General features: G+C 39.2%; 3 protein-coding genes and 1 long non-coding RNA gene across 15 annotated transcripts in view; 1 reads left to right on the top strand and 3 right to left on the bottom strand.

Annotated features, from left to right (window-relative positions):
• Positions 1 to 11244, top strand: part of LOC122574200 (prolyl 3-hydroxylase OGFOD1) — a 28888-nt gene extending 17644 nt beyond the window's left edge. The window contains exons 2-4 of one of the 2 annotated variants that reach the window (XM_043741486.1): positions 8440 to 8672; positions 8790 to 8853; positions 9372 to 11244. In XM_043741486.1, coding sequence (XP_043597421.1) covers positions 9489 to 11102 — 1614 coding nt within the window. In that variant the 5' untranslated portion in view covers positions 8440 to 8672; positions 8790 to 8853; positions 9372 to 9488 and the 3' untranslated portion in view covers positions 11103 to 11244. Of the gene's footprint in view, positions 1 to 8439; positions 8673 to 8789 lie in introns of both variants that reach the window. The other variant, XM_043741485.1, reaches the window with a different exon arrangement.
• LOC122574197 overlaps positions 1 to 18153 on the bottom strand; it is a 42453-nt gene extending 24300 nt beyond the window's left edge. The window contains exons 1-6 of one of the 6 annotated variants that reach the window (XM_043741470.1): positions 16685 to 18153; positions 12716 to 13802; positions 12497 to 12639; positions 12244 to 12391; positions 11941 to 12175; positions 11602 to 11708 (exon numbers count right to left, since the gene is read on the bottom strand). In XM_043741470.1, the coding sequence (XP_043597405.1) occupies positions 11602 to 11708; positions 11941 to 12175; positions 12244 to 12391; positions 12497 to 12639; positions 12716 to 12906 (824 nt within the window). In that variant the 5' untranslated portion in view covers positions 12907 to 13802; positions 16685 to 18153. Of the gene's footprint in view, positions 1 to 11601; positions 11709 to 11940; positions 12176 to 12243; positions 12392 to 12496; positions 12640 to 12715; positions 13803 to 14376; positions 15934 to 16684 lie in introns of those variants that run through there. The other 5 variants (XM_043741473.1, XM_043741469.1, XM_043741471.1 and 2 more) reach the window with 5 other exon arrangements.
• On the bottom strand, positions 3867 to 8023 carry LOC122574208. 2 transcript variants are annotated; one of them, XR_006318940.1, is made up of 6 exons: positions 7652 to 8023; positions 7130 to 7307; positions 5756 to 5902; positions 4805 to 5113; positions 4289 to 4349; positions 3867 to 4185 (listed from the first exon to the last, which is right to left on the bottom strand). It is a non-coding gene; the product is annotated as an uncharacterized LOC122574208 (long non-coding RNA). The 2 variants fall into 2 exon arrangements; XR_006318941.1 differs by lacking the exons at positions 3867 to 4185; positions 4289 to 4349 and adding an exon at positions 4383 to 4476 and having other exon boundaries at positions 7652 to 8020.
• A 1231-nt stretch (positions 18154 to 19384) lies between the features above and the next one.
• LOC122574199 (serine/threonine-protein kinase 25) overlaps positions 19385 to 22718 on the bottom strand; it is a 115272-nt gene continuing 111938 nt past the window's right edge. For all 5 annotated transcript variants that reach the window (XM_043741481.1, XM_043741483.1, XM_043741482.1 and 2 more), the window contains 2 exons: positions 22429 to 22655; positions 19385 to 21954 (listed from right to left, as the gene is read on the bottom strand). In XM_043741481.1, the coding sequence (XP_043597416.1) occupies positions 21945 to 21954; positions 22429 to 22655 (237 nt within the window). In that variant the 3' untranslated portion in view covers positions 19385 to 21944. The remainder of the gene's footprint in view (positions 21955 to 22428; positions 22656 to 22718) is intronic.

Raw genomic sequence — 22718 nt, 5'->3', positions numbered from 1 at the left:
AACTATTTTTCATCATTAGCAGCTTCTTTTCGATATTACGAACACTTCGTATTCCTTAGCTGCTTAATTACATAAAATTTTAAATACAGATAATTTCGTACAACTTCGTTCTTCTTGTACTTCGAACCATCGAAGCTCTATTTTAACTTTCAAACCATTAGCTATTCGTACCGCCTCTTCTAAATTCATACAAGACATAGAGTCAGAAATATTCTTCATTGAAATTCATTTTATGACTCTTTTAAACATGAAAAATATCTCCGACTGCTTTGGAAACATGCGGTACAATTTAAGAAAGCACTCTTTGAAAAACACAGAGAGAAATGTATTGTTATCTTTTTTTTTTAAATTTACATATCTACAGAAGAACTAATTTTTCGTCACTGAAAGTTGACGTTAAAGAACGACGTTACACGTAGAATAATTTACTATTTTTCTCTATTCTAGCGTTCGTGATTCGATCAAGATTGCGGTGGCCGACGCTAACGAGTCTACGTCAATCTCGTCGCTTTTCAATTAAAATTCCCGCCATTGAGGACGGGGAAAATGCACCCCAGGGGATTCCCTGGAGGGCAGCGACGCCGGTATTCTATTTTCGTGCGGGAAAAACGGGGCCGTTGAAAGAATATTCGGCCGACGAAAGAGCCGGATGTGCGTCGCGGGCTTTCCTTCTGTCGTCTCTGTTCTTCTTTCATTGGTTTAGGGCCAGGGGAGGGAAGCGGGCAGCCGGATTTCCGAAAAAGGGAAAGCGACTCGGGATGCAGGTTGCCTGTGCGTCGAGAGCCTGTATACGCCCACGCGAATGCGATAAATTATACGAGGAGGCGAGACCGAAGGGGTCACCATAAAAGAACCTGTTACGTTCCAGATATTAATCCGGCTAGCGGGCATAAAATCGATCAGTGTTCCACGTTGTTCTCCCACGTTTTCAACGGTCGTAACCTCGTGTAGAATGAACTTCGAACCCGTTCTCTTTACTGTGTTAAAATGTTAATCGTGCGTCGATTATTTTGCGATCGATTCGCTTGTCATCCAGTTTTGTAGATTGTAACAATTTTCTCTGTCGATGAATTTCATTTTCTTTCTTCTGGAATGATATGCAAATTCGTATCGGTAGATACGCTTTTGCGCTTTTATGGGAAATCTGAATATGAAAAAAAAAAAAAGAAAAATGCAAAAATACGTAAAATACTTATACACTTTCTCTACGTAAGTTTAAGGCTAAATAACAATTCTTAAAGGTCCCTGCGTGTGTCATTTATTTATGAACGGAAATACATAACTACTACTGTGACGTAATATTCCACTTTTAAATGTGAAAATGCAACGGCAATGAATATTTTATGAAGACAGAAACGCAACCGTTGCGTCAACAGCGTTATCGAAACAATGCAATCTATACGTCAATAAGTTGTTGGCCAATTCGGCGAAATTTCATTTCGATAGAAACAGCTTTCTTGTAGAATGCACGCAGTCTTTCATGACCGATTGCAGTTCATTTTCTGTTTCCACGTGCATCGATTAGTCACAGCTAAACTGCTGACATTTATGCAAATTCATATTTCCACGAATGGAATGGAAGAATGTAACGTAGTTGGAAAATTGTTTCGCCTACGAAATATTACATCGAGTATTACATATGTTACGTATCTTCATTTTTGTATCTACGAATTTCCCGTAAAAGCATGACAAATCCATAGCCCAACCATAATGAAATCTCTTTATAAAATCATAATACAATTTTTTATTTTGCAACAAACTTTGCCGCTACTTAGAACGAAAACAGAAGTGCAAACAGATCGTGAAAACGCGTCGTATGCCTCGACAGAAGTGAAAGTGTTAAAGGTAAACCATGTTTCGGCCCATCGCTACTTTTCTTTTCTTTTTTTACATGTCGTTTGCATTCAAACGGGCCAAGTTAAACGCCGAAGGAAGTTTTGCCGTGCTTCGAATCCAGATGGCGATCAGCCTATAAAATCAAGTAGGCCTGCGGAAAAGGGTTCCACTGCCCAGGTTTCGCAGGCCAATAACCTGATCAAAGATAAAATGTGAATGATGTTATCCCACGATCTCATTCACTTAATCGCATCGCCGTTATCCTATCATTAAATACTAACGCAGCACGGTTGCCATGTAATAAAGCGCGTTCTCCACGACCGACAAACCTCGAACTGTACGAAATATCGAACAAACAAACCAAATGTTTGCTCGTTTGTACAATAAAAGTAGCCTTTTTCGAGCGTATAACGAACCAACGAGGTGAAGAAAACACGCGTTACCACGGTTACGACGATAATCCTTCGTGTACTTTTAATTGAATCATTATCCCGTAAAAGCAGAACACGTAGCATCGATAACTGCCAAACTGGCGTCTGTTGATGGAACTTTCTATCCGATGAAATTACACCTTTCAGCAAATACTTCGTCACGAGGGCCAGCTACAGCTACAGTGGCTTGCATACAATGGCTCACCAAGGTTTTCGAATATTTATGGTCGGAAACTTTCATGCGTATGCTGTACGCGTTCGATAAAACATTTTGGATATTTCGTTAGCACTGTAATGTGAAGCGAGTGGCATGATTATGTTGGTAAAACTCGAAAGCAATTTGTAAATGTATATAGAAGTTACGTGATATTTACTACAAACGTATTTAGCAATAAATTGGCACAAGATTAACGACGATCCACTGAATACAGTGGCTTATTAAAGTAACGAATACTTTTTTGATATTTCCGAGATACATACTAAATATTATGTACATTTTTAGATTTAGTTCAAAGTATATCGATATAGTCGTAACAGTTCTGCCTCGTTATAGCGTTAATCATCGTTGCAAAATGTTTCATATGACATACGTATGATATATACATGAAAATTTCCTATGGTAATGTCCAAGTACTTGTCTGAGTCATCGTATATATTCTCTCATGGAAGAAACGGTAATACAATGATTCAAAGATAGAACGAAGACAATGAGTAATTTCGAGAACAGAACGGAGGAATTTCTGGGACAAAATGTCCGAGCAAAGTTTTTGTTCCCTCTTGGAGAAATGGTCGAGTGCGAACTATCTGCGGTTCTCTATCCTTTTTATCGATCGTCCAGAACCGGTATGTACCACGATTCGTGTGAAACGAACAGCTCAACGCGGAGAGCAGGGGTTTTGAACGAGCACGATGTCTGCACCAGGGACCTAGTTCATTGTAATTATGAACTCTAGCAGAACACAAGATGCTGGAAAAAAAATAGAGTTAGTGAACAAAAATGCTCGAGTACTTTGTTAAGCGAAAAATAGAAAAAATAAGGAAATTGGAGCGCTCAAGGCTTTTCTAAGAGAAAATAGGTCGCATTACTTTACGTCACGCGATGCCACTTCTAATCTTCACAAGAGTAATGGCGAAACAATGTTCCCACGGAACTGTACGAACTTCCTGTATCACTCAGGAAATTGTAGACTTTCTGCTAATGTTTCGCGAACTTTCGAATCACCACGATTAAAGAAGATTAAACAAGATTAGAGAACACAGATGGAATCTACCTCACGATGAATCAATATTTCGCGAGAATGAATGCTACGATAATTGAAATGATACTTGAAGCACCGATTGACACATCTTTGTCGATATTCTGATTTTAATATCATTTAATTATTAAAAAGTATGTTGTTTCGGTTATAAAGGCTAAACCACGAAATAGTTAAAGATGAAAAGAGAGCCTGTTAGGAACAATGATATAACATTTGCCCCTGGTTTTTTACAGAGTACGATGGTTCCATTACCTATTTTTAAAAGACATATTTTTGAATCTAAGAGCGCGTCTCCTTGTTCGAATATATCGCATTAAAGTACACTTTCTTCTACCTACAAATTAGCATTCAAAGTAGAAAATCAACGAATCACGCAACAGTGGAATTGATAAAATTGAAGACCCTGTAGAAATTTCTTACAGATGCGAAACAATCGCATGGGACACCGATGCAGAAAAGAAATACAATCAGTTCGTTGCAGATGCAATGCATGAACTGAGAATGCAGCAGCTGCCTGTTCCATGGCCAAGTGCCTTTTATTGCATTCGTATCGACGATACCAGCTCGGCCACGCGGTCGATTCGACTCATCTTGAAACGATAAGAGTGCTTTCGTGATCCAAAAGTATCCTTGTGCTCTCTCATCGAGCCAAATTGATACTACGGAAACGATAGCAAATTGCATCACTATGACGTTTACGTAAAATAATGCGATATCCTTTTGTCGAGCCCTTAAGCTACGACAGGCTTATATTATACTAACCGTGCGCTGCCCATGGTCGCTAGAGGATCACCTACTCGAATGATCTCATCGTTTGCAATTACTACGGCAGAAAATTTTGTTTCCGTTTTAATGATAGAGCGTGTACAGCTTTTCAAACGCTTTGCTTCTCCGACGAAACAGACTTTCTCGTACATGTTCCTCCAGAAACAAGAACGTTATAACTACAACTTTTATTTTTAAATATAATTAGTCACAGTTTCTATGTTGCATCAAGATTATATTAGCTTAATTAACATTTTAAAGCAAGAGAACGACGATGTCGCGGAGAAGAAATACTAACGAAATTAAAAGATCACGAAGAAAGCAATAAAAACGTACTCACTCTTACTAATTGTAAAATAAGAAATACTGTCTTCCAAGTATTTCCTCTTTCGACTTATACTCTATTCGAGGTATCGTATCACTGTTTATAATAACTCTTACGGATACGTGCATCGAATCAAAAATGCATGTAAATTAACTTGAGGAGACTAGTTTTTTAATCGTGAAACTTACATCATTGCTGGAACGAACGTGCTGTTTATAACAGGACGAGGATGGCGCTCCACTTTTTACAATGAAGTTTTCTCTTGCACCGGGTCTGTACGATAATGGAGATTTATCGCGAGGAAGACGGAAAAGTAGAGTATACCGTAAGAAGTAAAAGCAAGGATTAGCGACGATCGATAGAGTCACGATGAGTTTCGACCACTGACAATGATATCCATTTCTTTTGACAACGCCGTGTTGTCTTCGATCCCGTCGCACTCTACTGACGAACGATGCCATAAGCGATTCGAGTGCCGCTACGTGGTGTTCTCTAAGCTGTAGAAAAGAGGAAACGCGCTTGGCATATTTCGCAGCGACCAACCACGTATTCGAGCGTGTCGCCGTTCCACGTCCTTACAAAATTATTATTACTGTTTCGCGTTACGACCGCTTTCAATAAACGCTATTCGATTTTCTACGGTTTATGTAAAAGCTTTTTTTTTCAATCTTGAACAGATGCACAATCATAGCTGAAGGATAAATTGAAAATTACGTTCTTTGATAAATTGTAACCTCCGAGTAAATTGCGTAATTAACTAGTCAACGCGCGTGTTATGTAATTATTATTAATTATATATATTAATGTAACGAAACGCGTACTATCTGCATTTTTCGTAAAGATTAAATAATCGCGATTGCTCCAATTTTAATGGAGTTCCTCTGTCTCTGGAGAAACCAGTTGATCGAATCGAATTAATTCGATTCCATGGGAATAAAAACTATCTTACGAGGTCGATAACTGGAATTTAATGCCATGTACGTAGCTACGCGCGGTGGGTTCAACGTGAGGATAATTACGCCAGTCACGCAATGTTATAATCTGTCCCGACTTACGCGCTCCAAGTCACCCCATTTAGAAGAAAAATATCAACGGGGTACGAGTTTACCGCTGTATGCTAAGCGCGAGTACATACAAACCTCAGGGGAAAAATCGGCTACGTGGACGAGGATAGATTGAACCTTTTCACGTCGATGAAACAGGTAACGGTTTGCCCGTATACCAGGTGTCTTGACGTATTTTCAACATCGGCCGACAGGATACCTCTTTTAAGAATTTCTCATTCTCTGGGAACAAATGATGAAAATCGACTTGCAACAAAGACCTTTCTTCCGATCCTTCGCGTCACTTTCGACCGAGTCGTATTTTTCTCTTCTTAGAAGATTTTTTATATTTTAGAAAAATCTGGTAGAGTTGGTATCAATATATGTGATTTTTCATGTAGATCTTTTTGACAAGATTAAAAGACAATGGTAAGTTTTGTTCAAACGAACGACAGTGATTGTTAAATCATAAAGAAATTTTTCAAAAAATGAAACGATTAAAAAATATTTACCTATAAGTGTTACGATTAATCTACAAATATTAATAAAAATTAACGATCGACGAAAATAACCAAAGAATGATTATTTCTAATAAAGAAACTATTTTCGTTAACAATAATGGGAACGAGTAGCCAAAAATGAATTCTATTCATTTATGACGATTATTGCTAACGAAAATAATTTTATCTGAGATACAAATTCTTACGCTATAACTTTTTAAATCTGGATATATAATATATAACATATAACTCCTGATTAAAGTTCTTTGCTGGGTTAGAACGACAGCTGGATCTCATCAAGGTTGAAGAATATTCGGAAATAGAAAAGTTATAGTTCGAAATCGTTAAATGCTGTCCAAATTAGACACGGTAAGGTGTTAAGCAGGTAGACCACCGTGTATAAGGAACATTCACACGGCAACATTAATGGACGTACTTTGAATTTAACAGTACACTTAATGTTGCGATCGACAAGCTTAGTGGTTCGAGTGGCGTAATCGTTAAACGAGCCACTTGGCATCTCGTCGAAGGTATTCCACCGAAGGAGAAAAAAAAGGCGAATGACCTACCTCATCGCGAGCAAGTCACTCGAAACTTCCACGATTCCATTTTATCTGAATGATCACTACTTTATAAAACATACAATTGTCACGTAGGCAATTGAACACCTGTATTTCCTAGTTCCACGAATTCTCAGTAATATAAAATTATATAATTATCTTCCTACATGGTATTCCCTAAATATCTTAGTCATTCGTTATTCGTTAGTGGATACAGAAACATGGCACTGGTCGACGAAAAATAAGGTATGACGTGGGAGAAACGTAGTTCCCTATGGCAATCGATAGTCACTTACAGACGGAAAGAATCTCGACAGATATTACACGATAGGGAGAAAACGTATAAAATAAAATGTAAAATTGAATACAATGAGGCTGATGTGTAATAGAAACATTCCCACTTGACTCACCTCTGTTTCGACAAGCGGTTGCGGATTTCAAAATTCGAAAGCTCCTTCACGCCATAATCGTTACAGTAGGGCACTAAGAGTCCGGTTCAAGGCCAAGATAGTAGATCGGGGGGATAAAACGGGAATCGCAGAAACTGGAATCGAAGATAGCCTTCGGACGAATCTTCGATGATAACACCTAAATATTATCGATCGAGATGAGATTTTTTAGAACACTTTAGACACCACTTGAATAATAATAATAATAATATAAAACTGCTTCACCAGTAATCCCGGCACAACGTGATCTCGACACAAACAAAAGATGACTGAAAGATACTGAGTATCCTAACCGACTGTTTACATCGTCGATTTCAACCACAAAACCCCACCCTTTGATTATCAAGCTTATCGGCAGACGACGAGTAGGCAACGTGCATCTTTAGGAGGAAAGGACCGTGTGTTGACAGATCCCGAGGGATAAAATATTGAAAGGATGAGACTTGTCACGCTGCGTGTATGTGGGTTTCGCTCGTTACTCACGTATGCGCAAGTTGTCGTGTTATCTAGTTCCAGGATTGCCAGCGAGTTCTTTATACGAAGATTTCACGATGATCGAACATTCGGCCTGACGATATCACACTTTGTACAATTTAACGCTCAGGGTGTGCCCCGAATTTCCATGCGACCAACGGCATCCGTCAAACGTGAACTACTGCCGCCATCTTGATACGACCGTCCGTGGCGACACTGTTCGGCGGATCGTTAAACTACTGGCGCTGTCGCGCGGACTATTTAAAATGTTTTAATTTCCCCACACGAAATTTTGAATCTCGAAAAGTTACTGAAATCTCAAAATTCTTAAATTCATATAGTATTTTATATAAAAAACAGGGAAATTATATATCAATATTTTGAAATGCGCGAACCATAATCGTTGTTCTTCATTTTAATTATATATTTTAATAATTTTATTAAAATTTGAAATACTAAACTTTGAATAATTGCTTACAAATTGTAGATTTGATTCAACAATGTATTATAGCAATTAAATTATAATAAAATAAACGTGTCGCGTGGCACAATAAGAAACAGCAAAGTATATAACCTACAACAAATTAAAAGAAAACAAGAAAGCTACGATATTGACGTTCTCATGTTTTTCTTGACATTTCACGATGTATTACAACAGGTTACTAAATTTATTCAGTGTTTAAAATCTATTAAATAAACTTTATCATACGTGTAACGTGATTGCTCGGTTAAAATTACATTAAATGAAAATTCCACGTAGTTTAAAGATTTTAAATAATCGCGGTATTGAATCATAGGAAATTTATGACGTCAGACGGTGTGAAATAAGGTTAAGCACGAGTTGTACCGATTGTACGTAGTAAGAGAATAGTTTATGGCCAGGGTTCACAAATTATTCAGGACGTCCCTGGTTTCGATCGAATCAACGTTTTCCTCAGCGGTAGTAGCGATCCCTGGGCAGAATGCAACTGCGTGGTGATACGGAGCGGCAGACCTAATTCTCTAAACTTGGACACACGTGCAATTTCTGGTATGTAATTGTCGAAGAAGTAATGTAATTCGGTGAATGATCGTTTATTTAAAGAATCGATGCGATCATGGCGCAAGCTGGATTTTATTAATCGATTTTTCGACCGACTGCTTTCAGAACACGTGCGGGTCGAACGACCACGTGGGCCGCATGTATCGAAAAGCAAGGACCGCATCGTCTGGTGAGTGTATTTAGACAAACTGTGATATTTCTATCATCGACGCTACATCTTAACGAAGAATGAAATATTAGTTTCGTAAATAAAAATCTAATTAGAACAATCACTGTTAATTGACTGTTACAACCGAATGGAAATGCGATAACCTTCCAGGATAATGTTTTGAGAGAAATAAAACGTAAGATCGAATAGAATTTGTATTTTCCACGGGAAACTTAATATCACAGACGATGAATGCACGAAGTTAAAACATGTAATGCTACATATCTGTCTATATACGCGGAAAAATGTGATATAGTTTACAAATTTTTAAAAGTATTTGTAGATAAAATTAATAAAGAATATGTATTGTTGATTCAAAGAATTAAGGGACAAAGACTGATAGAATAAGAACATATAAGTAAGAACTCTCTAACTGACCGTTTCAAGGAAGGTACAGAGTAATGGCTGAGAAAGGACCGCAAGTGAAGAAGTTAAAGCAATCTATCATCTCTGATTTTATCTTTTCATCTGACTTCCAGCAATTGTTTTTTGAAAATTGGCACAACTGTACTGATCAGAAGATAGAGAACCTTGAAATTATATCAAAGCCATTTAAAGTATGCAGAATATCAAACTTCATCTGCAGCGAAGAATTTATGGATGAGATAAAAAATGAATTGTTGGATGTTAAAAGTAGAAGAAATAGCATAGACCTTTATCAGTTTGAACAAACCAAGGACTTTGCTAACATAGACTCAGAATATTTAAAGTTATTATATCAGACTTTTGAAACAGATTTAACAACATGGATGGAACGGAATACAAAAATAGAGCTTAATCAGAAAATATCTATGTCAAGTTCTTGCTATTACGATACAGATTATTTACTATGTCATGATGACAATATGGGTGACCGTAGAATTGCTTTTATATTGTACCTTTCCAAAAGTTGGTCTGAAAAAGATGGAGGAGCTCTGGACTTATTTGACACAGATAAAAATGGAGTACCTAGAAATGTTGCAAAATCTTTAATACCAGAATATAATTCTCTTGTATTTTTCGAAGTTGCGAATAATTCTTATCATCAAGTAGCTGAGGTAACTACACCCGATAAATCGCGTTGGTCGATCAACGGTTGGTTTCATGGACCAATTAAAGAAGATACTAGATCACCAAGATCAGACGTAGAAATAAATTATATAGAACCAGTAAACGATCAAGTAGTTATGAAGGATTGGGTAACAGAATGTTATTTATTCCCTGGAATAGTTAAAGAAGTTCACCACGACATAGAACAGCAATCATACGCATTTTTATCCCATTTCTTGAAAGACGATGTTTACGAGAAAATTGTAACAGATTTGTTATCCGACACTATAATTTGGAAAAAAGTTGGACCACCCGATGTTTGTAATTACGAAGTGGCAGACGAAGAAAGCCTTCCCGAATTATTAAAAAATTTCTACAATATATTTAAATCTATCACGATGTTCCAATTGCTAAAAGAATACACGGAATTAGACCTAGTACCAGAAAAAGAAACTATGAACCCTAGGATGATAATAGAGCTTCAGAGATGGTCTGCGGGTTGTTATACGTTAATATGCGATAAATCATATGGGAGTGATACTTCGAGCGAACAAAAGTCTAGCAGTAATGAACATTCAAGTCGAAACGATGAAACGCATGAAGATTCATTGGAAACTAGTAGCAGAGAGGGTCAAGAAAGGTCGATACCAACTAAGAGCACGGAATCAGGATGTAATACCCCAGTGAGCACCAAGGAGGATGAAGACATTGACGAAGATGATATTCTGAAGAAGATAACTAAAAGGAAATCTCCACGCTTGAGAAAGAAAAGTTTACCGCAGCAAGGCTTCTCATCGACAATAGAAGACCCATCGCCACCTAAATTAGCTAGAAGTCTAGATACTGACGATTCTGATGTGTCCGACATTGGAGATTATTTGTCCGATCCTTTAGATTGTTCTTTGGAATCGGATCGGGAAGAAGACATTGACGATTTAAACGCTTCTGACGCCGGAGCTCTCGATGTGATAATCCAATTTAACACGAGTCATATATCCGAAGACCATACCATAGACTACGTGGATCCCAAAGAGCAAGATGGCGCATTAATTCACGTGCCAGCAAAGGACAACCATCTATGTCTTGTTTACAAAAGGTTAATTACTAGTCGTGTTCACAAATACGTGAATCATTACTGTACAGATTATTTTTACAATCTGATTTGTACATATTATGAATAGTAATTACACGTACGATTAATGTCGTCTCGTATGTTCCTTGATCAAGTTGACAATTGTATAATGAGTGGCGGACGAAACACGTCTGTTTACATGTATCATAGTATTCGTATTAATAAAATTGTCAGTATTTATCATCGAGCAATTCTTTTGTTATTCATTTCTACCAACCTGCTAAGTATTCGATAGACTCAGGGATGCAAGTAATCAAGGTACTCGTGCGTCTTACGAAAACTAAGGTGGAGATTAAGACCACAGTGCAGAAAACATTGTCAATTATTTATTGGGTGTGATACATCTATCGTTTACGTTTACTTACAAGCTAACGTTAGGTGCAATTAGGTCGCATGCAGGGATCTCCAAGTACTTTGCTTGTTTTAGAGCGTAAATGGTTCTGAAGGAGAAGATTTTGAATCTTTCGTTCGATGCAAAAGCGAGGAGAAATTCTTCTAGGTATTATATAAGAGAAAGAAATGAAAATGAAATAAAAAATGAGGCTTACGATTGCGATGAGTTAGTATAATCATTTTCTGGTTGTTGTACGTATATCTTGACCTTCGAAGAGCTTTGCTGTTCCTTGCAATCCTTAGCAAGTCCTTTCGTAGTAACCTGAGAAGTAAAATATTTTGGTAAACATTACCCTATTGACCGTTCACATTGTCAATAGTATTCGATAACAAAGACTGTTAACCTGGGATGTTTTTGCGTCTTCTTTTTAAGTTACTCAACGAGGAAACCATTAGCGGTCACGCCTTCGATTTACCTTTGTTCCACCCGACTTAAAACAACGAGCGATCGTTTCTATCATACGGAATGTAATATATATATTGTAACAAATCACCTGAGAAGTGGTAGGGATTCCAGCCATGCGTTTCCTTAGTTCGTTTAGCTGCAGTTCTCTCTGGAAGCTCACATCGTTTTCTTGCGAATCTTCTCGTAATCCATCGTTAATCGATTCTGTCGAGTACTCTACCTGTACCCAAGGACAAATCGTCGGAGAGGCTTGCAAGGAATTTTTGCTTCCTGGACGAGAAACTCGCGGAGACAGTCTTCGTAACAACGAAATGAGTTTCGACCTGCGGAGTTGGTATATTTTATTAGCCGCTGTTTCTACGTCAAGTATATGTAACAGAATGATGAGTACTTTGTACTGGATGTTTGAAGGTGATCAGAACTGATTGCTCCACTTCTCGAAAGCTGTTCCGCGCTACGCGTAGTGTCCCTCCAATGTAGCTTGTTGATAGATCTTCCTACTCGCCAATCAAGGCTGCTGCTTTGACGGGATTGAAAGCCTGGAATAATAATTTAGAATGCTGCTCGTGTAGTTTTAACGCTGGTTCGACAGTAACGGTATCACGCTACGATAAAGCGATCGCTGGAACTGTACAATTGCCTACCTTGCTCGTTTGTCGTTTGATTAACCCTCCAATCTAAGGAGCTACTACTTCTATTCACGTTATAAATATTATCACAGGATTTTGTTGCGAGATATGCCGCGTGATGGCGACGTCTAAGCAATTTCGAAACTGGTCCCAAGTGCCTGAAACGTTATTTTATCGTTAGTAAGAAATAAAATTGCCAGTATCAGCGAAAGAAAGAAAGGGTGATGTACGTACTTTTTGAATTTCCGATTCTGCTCGATAGGCGGTTTGCTGTCGCAAACTACCACTTTAACTTCCGGTTCCGGGCAGTACGTGCCTACACGAACGTAGTTATAACTGCCACGGCCACCGTCTACGGATCGGAAGTTACCGCCGCGCTCGTTCGAAGGCACGCGGACAAGTTCAATTTTTGATCGTCCCTCCATGTTTCTTTTCTTTTTCCCTTTTTTTTTTTTTAACGATACCACTTATTTGATTCGTATTATATTCACGATCGTAAAAATAGTAAAAAATTTAGAACCTGTTACGCGGAGATGTTTGCTTTTCTTCCCGGTGTTTGTTCCGCTGTGTTATTATCGACTATCGAAGATGCCCGGCGCGTGTCAGTTTCCACTTTTCTCTCAGAAACTATGCTCATCGACGTTCTTAAAATAGTCGTGGAATCCTCCTGAGCTACTTCCACCTAAAGTCTCCTCTCGTTGCTGGATCACGTCATAACGGTTGATTCCTCCAAGCGTTTGGCACGCGCGGCCATCACAAATCTTGGTCGATTCACGAAGCACGTGCGTCTACTCTCTATATCCGCATAAGAATTCCAAGGGTCACGTTCATTCATTCCACGAGAAAACAACGTCTAGCCGTTGACACGGACGCGTCTGACGATGCACTCGTGTACACGATAATTAATTGAATTGTCCTGATCCAGACACCGGTCTTCCTTTCTTCTTCTCTTAGCCGATAAAATCTTGCAGTATTCAATGTAATTTCTTTTAGCTGATTCACCCATTCCACACTCGCGCCTTGTTAAAATACCGTTTACAGAATAAATATATCGAGAAAAGGGTCTACAAATATAGATGTGTTCTGGTATAAAAAACTTGGAGTCGCTCTATTTCGTAAAAAAGTTTGTCTTTTCGCGCGCTTCTCGCACTTTGCATATTCCAAGAGACGTATAGGAGAACCTGTTCCCCATCAGATTTACGTGCTTTTTGTTCCCTTTTTCGACGCGCGTAGTTTCTACAGTTCGTGTGCTCGTTTATGCGGCTTCACTCGCGACGTATCTCCGGTTTCAATCGCGTTAAACTGCAACGATCCCAATTTCCTAAACAGAGAGCTAAACGTTAACGATAACTTTTCTCTGTGACACCCACCGTACTACGTTGTTGAGACGCCTATTTTCGAGCTCTGATTACGCAATCATCAATTATGATTAGAAGGAGGACAATACACGACCTGACTTACATTAGACAATTGCGCTCAGGCAATCGGTTCGAGACTCTTTTCGCTCGACAATTACGAGCTCGAAAATTAACCGGTGTGTCTACAGAAGAATAGCTTCTTATTTGCTTTCATATTGTCGTGATTAGTATTCAACGTTTTAAAAAAGAAATATCATTCTTATCAATTTATTTATCACGAGGAGATAACACAAATAATGATAAATTTCAAAGGAAATTAGAAAAGATAATTATAATCGCCAGTCTTGTATGTACTTTAATTTATGGAGTTGATTACATGCCTTCTGAGCGATTCATTCGGTAAACGGAATTGAATATAATTAATGGAATTCTTTATAGTTAAAATCTAATATTTTATGCCTGCTCTCCATCGATACACAAGATCCACTATTATTTTATTGAAAAAGGAAGTCTTTACGCTTAATCTATTTCACGTACATATTTCTCTTTAGTTTCTTTTAGTATTCAAGTAGAACAAGTATATATAAAGTATATATATGTATCGTTGATGAAACACACTACGAATTTTTCAAACAGTTCGATATTTGCTCCAGAAGCGTCTTGCTTCTCCGAGTCATTTTCCCTTGACTTTTTAATTTTCTATTGAACGGTGTCGCTTTACGTTTCATACAACGTTGCAACAATAGGTTTTTCAGTCTTTTGTAAGCACAAGGAATCGTATTACGGGTAGAAAAGCGTAAAGAAACGAGTTCGTCTGTTCCATTCGAGAAACGATACGGTTCAAATCATAGAAACTATTCGCATTGGCGAATACCTACGGTGAGAAATTAAATCGAATCGCGCGCTCGTGCTCGTTGTCATTGTAGAGACTAGCGCGTTTCCATCGGATGCACTCGAAAGCTTTCGTTACGACCGAAACTGGGGATTCGTCTGGCAATTAAGTCGCTAATTAATTCGAAAGAATACAGGAGCTTACGTCGAACCGGAATATGGATTTCCATAATTGCACGGAGCACCGTCCGTGTTCCGAGACGCAACTTCTAATTAAAAAGAAAGTACGGAATAATTCGATGCTCCGAGAGGAGCATTCTGAGACTACTTCTCGGTTTAACAAACTTTGTTCAGCCCATTGGAGACGCACCGTGTCACGAACGAATAAACCAGCGGTTACATTCAAACGAAAATCACCTTCGTCATAACATTTTCGTTCTACGGTTTGTAGTAAACTAATCGCTGGACTTGCATTGTCAGCTTCGCTTCGATCGTCAAATAGTATCGATCTCGATAAAAATAAAACGTTACAAGGTAAACGTGAGCAACGCTTGGGCGATTCAACTTGATAACTAAACGACGCGCTTATTTATTTAATAGGAGAACTCGTGAGATATAGCACATGAATTGGAAGGAACAAAGCGTAGACGATAGGTGTTCGTTAGAGACTATAGTCACTTGTAAGTGTACTAGCAATGAGCATTTTTTTTTTTTTTTCGAGAATTGTAACGAATCCGACAGCCACGTGGTGAAACGCGCGATTTAGACGCGGAAAAATGTAAAGAAGATTGGAGGAGCTCGTTGCTGCACTATCGTAGCGTATTCACGTGGCTTCGCCGCGGTGTAACGTCCGCGCTCTGCGACTCGCGGAGATTCACTGCCGGCTTTGACGTACGATCGTTGCGCTTTACGCGCGCACACAGAAGCACTCGACACACAAAAGACTCTATTACACATCGGTGGTTTTTTGGAGCGGCGAGAAAAAAATAAGTAATTAAAGCGTAAATACCTATACGCGACTATGTGCCGTCATGGTTTACCGAACGCTAGTCGACGGACCGATCAAAATATCGGTCGATCGTGAATTTCCACCAATTTAGCTTCTCTATTTCTTCTTCTCTTTTCGTTCTGGTTTAGATAAATTGTACTAGACTATCGTGTTCTGTTTTATTAAACTTTAATAAATTGAGCGAAGATGATCGTTTCTTTTTTGAAATTTCTACCTGTCTAACTTTTCTCCTCTTCATCTCCTCTTTCTTCTAATTTTAGTTCGGTCAAATAATATGTGGAGCATGGCACGCTACTACGATATTAATTTGTCATAAAATTGTAATAAAACAACTGGAAATATCCTTAATTTCTTACAAAAGAAATGTTTTGCAACTTTCGGGCGTCGCCGAGGGATTGCTTTAATTTTAGAATTCCATGTAAGAATAATATCGTAAAAGAACGTGACTTAATATCCCAAGTCATGAAACATCATTTCTGCCACGTTATAAAGATTCCTCTCCTTAATATTCTCATAAAACTACATTCTCCGCATATTCTACAGAAACGCGCTCCAACAACTTCTCGTTCGACAATTATTTTATCAATAACCGATACGATATCAACACCAGTCCATTACGCGTTCCGCTATCTCGGAAACTATCCACGCCCATTGAATTTGATCGGAGGATAATCGAAGCTTAAGGACGTTGTACACTTCTACGAGCCGGCAAGCCAGGTGTTTGCACGAGACGCGACTCCAGTCGCGGGGATTCTCAGCGAGCACGTGCGCGGCGGAAGCGTATAGGCGCGCGGTCGTCTTGTGAAAAGTTAATCAATCGGCTAGCCGCCTGTCTGGCGGTGAGACGAGAATTGTGCGAGCCTGAAAGTGTCGCGCGCGTTCCTAGCTACCGAGCGACATTTACTGGCAGCGTATTTGTTAGATAATAGAGAGGAGAGGCCTTGAAGCTTGCAAAAGCTGTACGAAGTCTGCAGAGCCCGTATGTGGACAGCGTGGGATACGTACTACCTGAAAATAGCAACGACACACTTCGCGGTCTGCTGTGCTGACATCGAACATCGCCAGATCGGCGTCGTCGAAGAGACGGAGGTTGGAGGCGTGCCAGGATTCCCTGTCCTCGAGAGCTTGCGGTTCGACCGGCCTCTTCAATTCCCTCGAATTAGTCGTTTCGATGGGCGTCGTCGTCCTCCTCGCGTTTACTCGACGAGAAAATTGGCCGACGATCAATTAAGAGATACGAGTGGACGCACCAGAGTCCGGCGACTTTATCCGCGATCACGTGTCGAACGCGAGTTTCTCTTTTACGGAAACACCTACTACCTTCGAATTCGTGGTGGACGGGCCAAGGAGGGAGAGAGAAGGAGACAGGGGTTCCTCGTTGAACCCTCTGCTCGACAGCTCTCCCGCCCCTGACTGTTCGATCGCGACCACCCGCGGGATGCTGTCGACTACCGCATCGAAACGCGTCGAGGAAATCCCTATCCTCTTAATCCCCCTTGGCCGCCCTCACCTAGCCCGCGAACTGGCAGACCTGCGCTTTCCACCGGTGTACTCTCGCGTTTCAGTAATCACGTCCGACCACTTCCATAGACTGACTTTTATCGACCGGGCTCGTGATAAAGAAGGTTCGTGCACTGCGTTTAAAACGAGGCGGTGCGATTTTCTTATTGATATTATTCCGCTTGTACTTTGTTTATTAGTGGAGCTTATTTATTTTTCTATGAATTGTCCATTGGTAATTGAAGTCTTGAATATCGTAGAGTTGTACGTTTTTATTTAAATAAAAAGATATGTTGACGTTCACACTTTTTTGTCTTTTCCTTGCTAAATCATCGAGTTCTTTGGACTTCGTTCTTAATAGCCGTGGAATTGTTGAATTTACTGTCTGTTTCCTTTTATGGTTTCCTCTTAAGTCTTCGAGTGATTTCTCTTATGTCTTGCGGTTAGTATCCTTCCTGAATATTTCTGTTTGAAAAAATTAATGGCTCGAAGCTTTAATTAGTAGCGGCGAGTGGATGACAAGATAAAATTACTAACGCGCGAAGGATGACCCAGGATGATCGGATCGTCGAAGGTGACGCAAGATTTTGCCAATTGCCACGTAGGTGAAACGCGACCGTCAACTGTACGTGGGTTTTCACGTGTATTGTTTTGCAATGTTCCAATTACCTTGTGGTATTGAATATCCATATAAATCTTCCACGGCGGATCCTATACCTGACTATCACACTCAAGAATGTCGCTTCGATAAAAAACGTTCCTTCCAAAATAGTCTTTGAAAGAAAAAAGAGAGGCGTGTGCAGCCTTGTCTCCCCAAGAAATTTACAATTTAGTAGCAGCATACATTACGCATTTATATCATAAGTCGTTTGAATCAGCAACGAAAATAATATTCTAATTTCCATATTCATAAGGATTATGTGTACTATGGTTATTAAATTTTTTTCCTAACTTTATACATTTGTTGTTTTATCAATGATAAAGCGCGGTTCAAGAAACGTACAGAGTGTCGTCGGTCGTAATTTATTTGATCTTTATTTCGTATTTGTACACGCCCTTAGCATGCCACATATAATCAATATGATACAGTCCAATGCAGCCAAGGTAGAAGTAAAATACAAAAAATATATATATATTTATATTTATATATTTATATTCTACGTCGATAGGTAATATTATTGTTACCACGATGTTATAACGGTGAATATATTATGGATAATAGCTAAGAATATAATACAAAGAAGAGTGCTGGTTACAGTAGGACACGTAATTCGGATTGAACGTGGTGCAATTTATGATTATTCTTCAGCGCTTCTTTGAAATTGCTAAGAGAAACGGTAGCGATCTCTGTTTCTCGAATTTTTCACTCCCTATTGGCAAAAGTTAAAACGATCTTCAAAGATAAAATTCAAAATCACAGCTCTCTTACGATGATCTGTCGAAAGATTTACAAGGGAAAAGTAGCTTGAACGTTCGAGAAATGGGAAAAATAAAACATAAAAAAGAAAAGTAGAAAGGGGAACGTAAAAAGCTTCTTACAACGTTACGTATGGCTATGCAAAAATATAAGTAAAACACGATAGAAACCTCGATAGAAACGAGGTTTCGATTTGATGTTTCACGTGGAAATCTGCTTACTTTCGATCCGCTTTCAGCGGAAGTACGAGCGTGCACAAATTTAGAGAGAGTCGCGATAAACTTGAATATTTCGATTCTATAACTCTTTAATAATTGGTAGCGTCTCTAAATAATTTATTCGTCAGTTCCGTTTTTCTTAAAAACGCTATCGGTACGTCTACTTGCGCTATCTAATTTATTGCTATCAAGGGAAATGAAAGCCGTCGAACGATAATGAAAGGTTGATACTCGCGTAGAACATGAATAATCCGCAGTGAACCACCCCTTCGAGAATTACAATTTATTCTTTTTAACGATTAGTCAGATTTGAATGTTAAGATGGACCGCTACGCCTCAGATCCCTGACGTTCTTTAAAACATATACTGCTTACACAGCCATACGTTCGATTCGCGACTAAACAATTTCACAGACATGCTTGTGAAGAATTAAAGCTATTAAAGAGGATTTAACGTTTCACGAGTAATATAATTTTAGATAAAGTTGTTTTTCTTCTCTTCGTAGAATCGGTGTCGTTCGTTGCAAAAAGGATCGGAAGAAGTGATACGGGAAGATAATTCGTTGAAGTCTTTCGAGTTTTCTGAGTTCTTTATTAGAGCGTAGCCGGTAAGCGTTTATGGCAGCTTTATGAGGATGACTGGGGTAGCGACCGTCGTAAAAGTCATCGAAAAGAACCTAACCCAACGGTGAAACAACAATAAGACGAATAAATCCATAATATTAACAATAGAGTGTAGTGATATTAACTAATGTAAATTCAACTGAAGAATAGTAAAGTCCTCCTACGTATTTCTGTATGTGTGTGTGTGTACGCGCGCGCGTGTGTGTATTTGTATGTGTGTTTGTGTGTCTCCTCTTTCGATCTCGGGCCAGAAATAAAGAATGAAAAACAAAGAAATATTATAGGCGGCAGGAGAACGAGTCGGAAAAGAGAATAAAAGGGGGTGTGGTAGAGCGGAGATCAGAGGTGTTCACGTACTAACAATTATCTCGTTCGTCGTCGTTGACAATATTACAATAATAATTGTAGGAGTTTACGGCTCTTCCATTGATCGCCTCGCTGACTGGAATAAAACGCAACTACGTGATATTGTATTGCGGGCTTACGATAGTTAGGTCTCTCTCAGTCGCCTCTCTTTTTCTGCACGACTCCCTGTTAATTAATACTATGTTCTCGTTATAATTTTTACGCTAGTTTCCACCTTTGCGCAGCGCTAGACATTTTTTCGTATTTTCCTTCCTCTCGTTTTGTCGTAAATCGTCTCTCTCCTCTTACACACTCTTGTATACCACACATACGCGCGTCCTCTTGCTCTCTCACTCTCTCCCTCTCTCGCACTCTATCACCCTCTTGCGCTTTTTCCTCCGTTTCTAATGTTTCACGCTGCAGGATAGCGCGCAAACGTCCCGTAGAAACGATCGTTCGTCGCAAATAGCTACTTCGTTTCGTTTGCGGCTATCCTGCGTTAAAACGACGACTCCGTCGTTCTTGTTAAACCTCTCTGTCTATCCGATCATTACGAGGAATTTTTTCGTGTTTTCTTTCCATCCGCTTTTTTTTCATTTTCTATATAATATACTTTATAAAATACATTAGTTTACAAACAACGTGGATTAAGTGCCGACGTCCCGCGGAAGTTATCACAGCTCAGGCTCGATCATGGAACGGCTCGACTATAAGAACTCCTTATCCCGGATGAAACTAGTGGAAGAACTTTAGCTCAAGAAAAAGAAAGCACATTTTCGCGTGATTCGCGAACTAGCACTCGCATCAGCTACTCGATCGATATCATTTACATTAATTTTCGTTTCTCCCGAACCGGGTGTACGCTTCGGACGTCAATCATAAACGCATGAATTTTCTTGTGACCCTTGTTCTCTCACTTTTTCTCACTGCTTCGTTCATTTACGGAAAAATAGTACTAGAAATATCAAGGTAAAACGGGATCGCGTTACGGAGCTGCGCAACCGACTGGCAGAGACGTCGATCGTTAGAACAATAAGACTATCTTATCGTGCTACATACATATTTACAAAGCCTCCGACATAGAGGCACTCTCCCTTCCTTCGATTTTATTTCCATAATCCGGAACGTGCACCAACGCAGGATGCAACGGGAAGGCATTTATTTAAAGGGTAGCACTTTCCCCTTGCTAACTTTCAAATCTTTCTCTACGTTGCTGGACTGAATATTCTACGGTTTAAAATAAATATCTTCGAATTTGTTGTCCGCTAAAAGCGCGATCTTCGAACGCGAATACTCGCTCGAAAGAAACTGCGATTGGCAACGATTCGGCTATGATGTCATAGTAAAATCGTAATGGCAGTACACGTTCCGGATGTATCTACAATGAGGCAAGATCCCTTCAACGAATACCCTTTCACCATCCATCGGACCACGGTTGTACCCTACGCTATATCATCCGTTCTTTTATGGTTGCGTCGATACCGAACACGAAGAACGTACAAAGAATCTTGAACGGGTGGTTGCACGATTTGCAAAAATATTTCTCAACTATCTCCTACATTTTTCTTGCACTTTTTTTTTACTTAATTTTTTCCAAATACTAACTTTTAACGATCGGGGGGAGGGGAGCTAATATCTTTTTAAGATTTAACGGTAACTGTAACCCTCGCGCGAGGGCAATTGGATGGTATAATTTTCTTCTCTCTTTTTTTTTTTTACTTTTCTCTAGCTTTTTTTTCTTTTACTGTAGTAGATAAATCTCTAAATCTTCTGCTCTGCTTTGAACGGAAAAAGTCGATATTATCGTTCATAAAATGAGTAAATTTTTGGTGCGGCAAAAAATGTCGCTATAATATTTTCATCTCTCTATCTAACGAGCACTTCGCGTTGAATTGGACATGGAGACGGGATAATCGGATAAAAGCTACAATTTGACGACCTTTTGTTGTCGAGTCTAGTCTCTGTAGACCGAAGGAAAAGAAAACGACCGGGTCGTTGCAGCGATGTTCTTCTTCTACTCTTCTCTCATGCTCGGATCCGGTTAACAACGTACCGGCATCATACGGAATAATAACTCTGTTTAAACGAGAAATAACGAATCGTTACAACGTTAGGATGTTTTCGGACCACAATCTCTTGCGAATCCTCGCCCTCTCGCGTCCCTACGTATCCCTGAAAAAAATTACAACTTCATACTCTGATGAATAGTTGATGATGCAAATGAAACGCTAAATACAATGACGTAGTTGTTAACCTGTTAACCAGCGAGGACGGATTAACTCGAATAATTACGTTTGATTAACTGAGCATACAGTGGCTCGCGAAGATACGCGAATTTATACGTTTTATATTTGTATAAAATAATAAATTTCGAAACCAATTTGTTCAGTTCAGTTCATCAGGGCTAGAATCGAATTCTAATTGAAATTCGTTTCTCTTTATTAATATTTCCTTCGATGATCGTAGAAGATCTTACTCGAGGAATTTCGGTTAACAAGTTAACAAACTGCGATAATAGAAAATAATAAGAGATGGAAAATAATAATATGCAATTCCTTTAATGCGACAAAAATCTTTGAAAACAGATGACGCGATCTACGTTGAAGCCTTTTGGCGAAAGGGCAAATTGCTAAAGTTTAATGTTACCTTAGAATTACTTTTTCCATCAGCATAAATAGACAACCCTCCGAATGATTGGCAGGAAGTAAAGACTTAAAGAGTTCCCTGATAAGAGCCTCGGTCATTCCTGGCGAAGTGCGTTCCGCTGTCTCGAATGCGCTGCGTAGTTCCTCTATCGCGCCACTGTTCTTACCAATGGCGCTTCCGCCCTCGCCATTATTGTCTCTTGCCGAATATTGATGTTTCCGTTGAAGCTGCAAACGATACAAACAACGTAGATAGAACAAAGAATAAATTTCTATATTTCTCTGTGCAAT

Source organism: Bombus pyrosoma, linkage group LG13, assembly GCF_014825855.1.
Source record: "Bombus pyrosoma isolate SC7728 linkage group LG13, ASM1482585v1, whole genome shotgun sequence".
Classification (NCBI taxonomy): domain Eukaryota; kingdom Metazoa; phylum Arthropoda; class Insecta; order Hymenoptera; family Apidae; genus Bombus; species Bombus pyrosoma.
Note: the sequence above shows the minus strand (reverse complement) of the source record. Positions and strands in the feature narration are given on the sequence as shown.